Source organism: Nansenia antarctica, assembly GCF_963989245.1.
Source record: "Nansenia antarctica genome assembly, chromosome: 4".
Classification (NCBI taxonomy): Eukaryota; Metazoa; Chordata; class Actinopteri; order Argentiniformes; family Microstomatidae; genus Nansenia; species Nansenia antarctica.
In genome coordinates this window covers 6,763,628-6,770,309 of record NC_137689.1, presented here as the reverse complement: position 1 = coordinate 6,770,309, position 6,682 = coordinate 6,763,628, and the positions used below count along the sequence as shown (strand labels likewise).

The 6,682-nt window shown below is 42.0% G+C and overlaps 1 protein-coding gene across 1 annotated transcript in view; it reads left to right on the top strand.

The window, feature by feature from the left end:
• Positions 1 to 3,517, top strand: part of dennd2b (DENN domain containing 2B) — a 54,675-nt gene extending 51,158 nt beyond the window's left edge. The window contains exons 13-17 of the mRNA XM_080528093.1: positions 478 to 519; positions 958 to 1,069; positions 1,750 to 1,989; positions 2,564 to 2,650; positions 2,889 to 3,517. Coding sequence (XP_080384219.1) covers positions 478 to 519; positions 958 to 1,069; positions 1,750 to 1,989; positions 2,564 to 2,650; positions 2,889 to 2,923 — 516 coding nt within the window. The 3' untranslated portion in view covers positions 2,924 to 3,517. The remainder of the gene's footprint in view (positions 1 to 477; positions 520 to 957; positions 1,070 to 1,749; positions 1,990 to 2,563; positions 2,651 to 2,888) is intronic.
• Positions 3,518 to 6,682: the final 3,165 nt, after the last annotated feature.

Below are 6,682 nucleotides of genomic sequence, written 5' to 3'. Positions count from 1 at the left end.
AACGTGGCCTCAGTGCTTGGTCAGCTGCTGCAGTGGCTGCTGGGTAGCCAGGGTTTCTGGGATCCTGCGCTCGCTAGGGGAGGTTTAGCACTCTCTTAACGGCTTGGCGGGGCGAGCCAGCAGGCCTCTCTTTAAGCACAGCACCACTCCTCCATTACTGCCGCAGTAAACTCATCGTCAGCATCTGCCTCTTAGGCCGTGCGGTACGTGTGAAAAGGCCCTGTCTCACCCTGTCTGTCACAGTTAACACTGGGCTCTTAATAGCCTGTCGGCAACATCTGTTGTCTGTTTGCATCTGCCCGATGACGCTGATTGACTCCTAAATTCCTAGTATCCGTTTTAAATACTTTGAAAGATCTGTTTCACCTTATACGCTCTGGAAGAGCTTGTCTCTCGTTTGAAGCCTGAGTTTGTACGAATGTCCCTAAACGTGTCCCTAAACATGTCCCTAATCGTGCCACTTTGTCCATTTTTCAGGCCTTGATGGTAGACCTGGGGACAGACCGGTTCATCAGACAGGTTGGTGTGAAGTCTCTTGTACCTAGTGCAAAAAAGCAACATCCACACACTCAAATCTGTGCAGAAATTGTTGTTTATTGCGAGCTTTCGGTCATAGACCTTCTTCAGGCATAAAGCAGACAAGTGAATGCAGTGGTATATATATAGGGTTCAAACAACATCACTTGATTAGCCAATGCACAACACCTGTGTCAAATATTTCACCTAGTGGTTAGGCATCAAGGGAATCGTACATTTATGTCCTAGATTTAGTGTTTTAATAAGATTTAGGGTTAAGTTTTAATTCACTTGTACCTCAAAGTAACAAAGATCACATAGCTGTTTGTAAGCAGTACGTCATATAAGTGTGATACGGTATGAGCTGATGTTTTCACCAGATCTTCTGACCATAGTTGTTTATTGTTGCTAACTGACATGTTTTTAAATGTGTGAGGACAGATGGATGATGAGGCCTCGTTGTTGCCACGGAAACTTCAGTCAGCTCTTGAGCAAGCCCTGGAGCAGAGGAATGACATCATCAACCCGGACTCTGACAGCGAGTCTGACGAAGGTGAACGAGGGACAGATCATCATTCCTCTACTAAAGCAGATCCATCTGTTAATTACAACAACACAACACTGGGACAAACTCCCAACCGCTGTGATCACGAACATCTACAGCACTGTCAGTCTGCAGTATAAGGCAGAGAGAGCTTTTATGCAGAGAGATGAGAGCTTAAAGGGTTGGTTCGGGATTCTTGAACCTTGAATCTATCTATTCTACTTACCAGCAATGCTGTGTGGATCGATGGGTACTATTTTGGAACGTGTCTGTGCTGTCAATTCATACGGAACGCGAGAATACATTTCCACCACAAAGTAATGGTATTAAAAATAAGAATAAATAAAAAAGAATTAGATTAGATGCACGCCGCAGACGGTTTCACAATGTGGAAGGTCAGACTGATAAATGCTGCACCTGATTCTGAGTTCTGAATCAATATACTATTGATTGCAATTGCAACAATATAGTAACATGTATCCATTATAAGTAGGCCTGTAACAATTATGAAATAATTGTCTAATGGCAATCTTGACTGCTCCAACACGCTAGCTAGCTTTTCGTTGTATTGTACTTGTACTCTGCAATGACAATAAAGTTGAATCTAATCTAATTTAACCTAACCTAACCTAACCTAACCTAATCTAATCTAATCTAATCTAATCTAATCTAATCTAATATCACTACAGAGTCCAACTCCCTGAACAGTCTGGTGTCGGAGGCCTTCATCCGGTTCTTCCTGGAGACCATCGGCCACTACTCCATGTTCCTCACCCAGAACGAGCGCGGGGAGCGCATCTTCCAGCGCGAGGCCTTCCGCAAGTCCGTGGCCTCCAAGAGCATCCGCCGCTTCCTGGGCGTCTTCATGGAGTCCCAGATGTTCGCAGGGTTCATCCAAGACCGCGAGCTACGGAAGTGCCGAGCCAAAGGTAGAGTATGTCTGCCCTGTAGGACCAGAGACCATCACTATCCATCACCCTGTAGCAGGACAATCTATAATGACCCTGACCCACTTGCAAATCGTTAGCCACGTAGCATAATTGCCTAGGTCATGCTTCACTTGTAGTCAGCCGAGCCATCGTTGTATGTAGTGTCAAAAATGCCCTATGTCAAAGAGATGACTTGGGCAGATAGTGATTTTGGAATGTAACAAGCATTCTGATAGGCTGATGGCATCATAGGCAATAATGCACAGTGGAATCAGCAGTGTTAGGAGAGTAGAGTTAGGCAGATATCTCAATTTGGCCAAAATATGACTTAGGCTAACGATGAAAGATGCCTGTTGTAGGGTGTCCTCTTCATACTCTGTCCTGTTGTTGTCATGATTACGTCCCTGAACTGGTTCGTTCAAATCTGAGCTGGCACTGCCCTCTAGTGGAGAAAGGTGGTAGCCAGGTATTCAGCTGCTGTTCCCCTGCCACAAGAGAGACAGGCTTATTACTTATACACATATAATGAGATATATTTCATGTTGTTTTAACCCTTTAGTTGTGTTTGTTTCAGGACTCTTTGAACAGAGGGTGGAGCAGTACCTGGAGGAGTTACCAGAGACGGAGCAAAGCGGAGTAAACAAGTTTCTGAAAGGGCTAGGTGAGTTACAGCACAGCCTGTGCCCAAATGATACAGTATGCAAGTCGACACACTTAGTCTACCACGGGTACAACACCGTGAGACTCTGAGATTCTTACCAAGGATAATAAGAGGGTCTCCTCAAGCATCTACTGTATTTTATCATATATATAAACCCCTTATATGGCCTTACTGTGTGTTTTACAATCTATTACGTGATGTGAATGGTTCCTAATCACATTTTCGTTTCCTTTTCCAGGAAGTAAAATGAAGTTTCTTCACAAAAAGAACTGAGGATGAAATGTGCTACTGTACTTACTTAACCAAATTCCAGAGCATCAAACCTTGTTGGGGGCAACAACCTAGTGCTGAAGATACCTGATGATACATCCCCAAAAAACAACCCTGTATTTTATTTAATTACTCACTCGTTTTGTCTTTTTAATGACCCAGGGTCCAATGACATTTTTGAAACGTTTGTACATATTTCACTGTAAACCGGCTGCGATGCCCTCCAATGTAGCTTGATTGTTCTGCGTCTGGTACCTTGCATACGAGGCTAGTTACAGTAGACGGTACAGAGTGAATGTGCCTTTTTATTTTTCTGAGTAACCACTGACGTTAACGTGTGCTTGTGAGGAACCGAGGATCAGACTGATGAGTGAGTGAGTGTGAGCTTATGTGAGGCGGATGTACAATTGCTATGTTTTGGTTTTTGTATTTTGACCCCAGCGTTGTCCCGTACCCTCCCCTGCTGTCTGGTAAGAGCTGTGGACTCTACACACGGCAGGCAGGGCGGGACGGGGAGGACTTGTACATGCATTAACATATGAAGTAAATGATTGTAAATGTTTAAACATACATTGTGCTTTGTAAAATTCAGTAATTAAACAAACAAAATACTTCAAGTTACTGAGATTGACCTTGACTTTACAGAGGTTATAGTCGCCACACACACCATACAGTTCAGGGATATTACAACAATAATAATAATAATAATAGTAATTATTATTATTATTATTATTAGTAGTAGTAGTAGTAGTAGTAGTAGTAGTAGTAGTAATTATTATTATTATTATAAAAAAATGTTTATGATAATATATTAGATAGTATATTAGTCTCTGAAAGATTGGGACACCACAACCACCTTGACATGTCGTCATCACGACCAAGGGTGGCTTATAGTCACCTCAGTCAACAACAACACAACTTCAGGTTAACAGTAGGGTAGAAGACAGTCACCTGCAGTGTTGTATGTATACAGAGAGTGCATCTTAAAGAACCCAGGGGGGTATTCCATCAATGTCGCTAAAGGAAAATCCTGTCTTTTTTTGATAAGTCTCGCGAGAGTTATCAAAATAAAGCTGGATTTTTTTTTCTGGTAAATCTCGTGAGATTCATCAAAAATAAGCCTGGGCTGTCCTTTAGCGACATTGATGGAGTACCCCCCAGGACAGACTTGAGATCTGCAACAAACAACGGTATTGTCAGGAGTCAGGAGAGCTAATAACAGCACGGCAGTGACAGCCACTGGTGTGATGTGTGAGGACATAATTAGGTTACCAGCAGCATGTGGTGGGGCGATGGTGTCTTTTGGGACTCCAGCCCACCAGCCACACACTGGGAGAGCTGAGGAGACGCCTGTCACTGAGCTGTCAGCACGGAGACCAAGTGATGTGACGCCGTTTGGCATTAATGTCCTGTAACGGAAATGACTGAAATAAGCATGAATAAGACATGCTTTAAAATGCAATAACATAACATCTGGATAAAAACGTAATTGATAAAGGCTAACATTGTATCGCAAATAGGCCTGTTAATCATCATAGCCCAACAGACCTTGTGAGCTTGACTGATCATATTTTATTGGCATTTTAGTAATCATTACAAAAAATGACAGCGATATAAACAAGGAAGGCAGTTGTAATAATAATAATAATAATAATAATAACTTATTTGTATAGCGCTTTTCCTGCAAACGTTGCAGCTCAAAGTGCTCCAATCATTATATAATCATCATTTAATTATTTAGTCATTTAAAGGCAATAAAAAGGGTTTTTTATTCTTGACTTGAGCATATGTGCTGAGGTTGCATCCCCTAATGTAAACTGGCAGTGCATTCCACAATCTGGGTGCCTAAAATGAGAGTCCACCAACACAGCAGAGGATGTCAAAGTGAGACTTCTCAGGACCAACGACACTATGCTTGTTCAGTTCTATTGGGCAACATCAGGGTGATGGACTTCTACATCAGCAGATAAGAAGACAAGACCACCACCGCCAATAGTCGGATAGATTTGCCAATAAAACTGTCCCATAATAACACCATCCATCATGCGAATATTTATACTGTATGCAGCTCAATGTGCATGATTGCTTTGCCTTATTTTACAGTTGGATTCTGCATGATAGAGCATTGTAGAGAATAGACTGGTTGTCAGAAGGCTAGAGAGAGAAAGAGAGAGAGAGAGAGAGAGAGAGAGAGAGAGAGAGAGAGAGAGAGAGAGAGAGAGAGAGAGAGAGAAAGAAAGAAAGAAAGAAAGAGAGAGAGAGAGAGACAGAGAGAGAGAGAGGGAGAGAGAGAGATAGAGACAGAGACAGAGCTTGCAGTATTCAAACAGAATTTAGACAATTCTCCAAGCAACAACCCAAAGGCTCTCAGCAGACTACGGATGCAGATTTCTTAGTGCTTTGGGGGGGGGGGGGGAGAGCGATGATGGAAAGTCTCACGATTAAATACGAGATTTTGGACCTCCGAAGTATTTGAGCTGCTGGACCAAAGAGCGACATCCGATGGAGACAGAGGCGCACTGATGCTCAGGTCAAGGTAACGGACTGTTCGGTCATACGCACTTGACATAAGCCGTCCACGATATATTTAGATATCTACGGTTTGCACAGCTAGCAATATAGTCAGATTACTAATTCACATTCACAATACTCAATACTGTATCCCTGTTTTTAGACTATTATTGTGGACACAGTAGCAGTGCGCACTGGAGGCAATGTTGTCACATTTAGAGCCGATAGTGGCAGAGAACGATGTCTAAACGCGTCGCCGAAGCGAAAGTTAATTCATACGAGGTGCATGCATAGTGTGATCGATGCTGTTTTGTGTTTAATAACAATGTAACTACATCTATCCGAGAGCTGAAACTGTTTTTTTGGGCGTAATCGTTAGACGCACTTAGGTGCGGCTCTGGAGGATTGTAGGCTATATCAATAAATGCACACTCTCCACATGGTATAATATAATATGTCATATCTATCATATTTTAGCGATACCACATACACGGTCTGATGAGAATGTAGGTCACATGCATTTTGTATGACATTTTGATTGCTATCTCTATGTAACACAATTGTGCAGTCCCAATTTTTGGAGTCAGTGATTCGCCTTGCCTTTCATGATGAAAATCTGATACTGTAGTCTGGCTCCAATTTATAGGAATGTCCTCCACTCATTTTCAGCTTCCATAGATACATGCTTTATTGCTTTATGATCTCTGGAATTGCCTGATGACATCTTTTTACTAGGCACAGCAGCCTACAGTATTTCCCCAGCTCATAAAAAGTTCTATGAATGTGTTTAATGTATGTTTTCACTTTCATTGCCTAATGATGGGAGTGTGGATTTACCTATAACCTGTATGACACCAGTCCAGGATTTCTGATTTCACAGCCTTATGGGGGGCAATTTAGAACACATTTAGTAGGGATAAAACAAAGTAAGAGAGAAATGTCTTGAAATAAGCATATATAGAGTATTTAGGACAGTATTTATGCAGTATTTAAATGTTTATTACAGTATTCATATCTCATTATTGATATTATTTAGCATACTCTGTCTCTCATAGCTGTTAGTGCCTGCTAGGAACCCAGGGGGTATTCCATCAACGTCGCTAAAGGAAAATCCAGACTTATTTTTGATAACTCTCGCGAGATTTATCATAGTGAGCCTGGATTTTTTGATAAATCTCACAAGACTTATCAGAATAAGCCTGGATTTTCCTTTAGCGACGTTAATGGAATACCCCCCCAGACAAGCAGGGA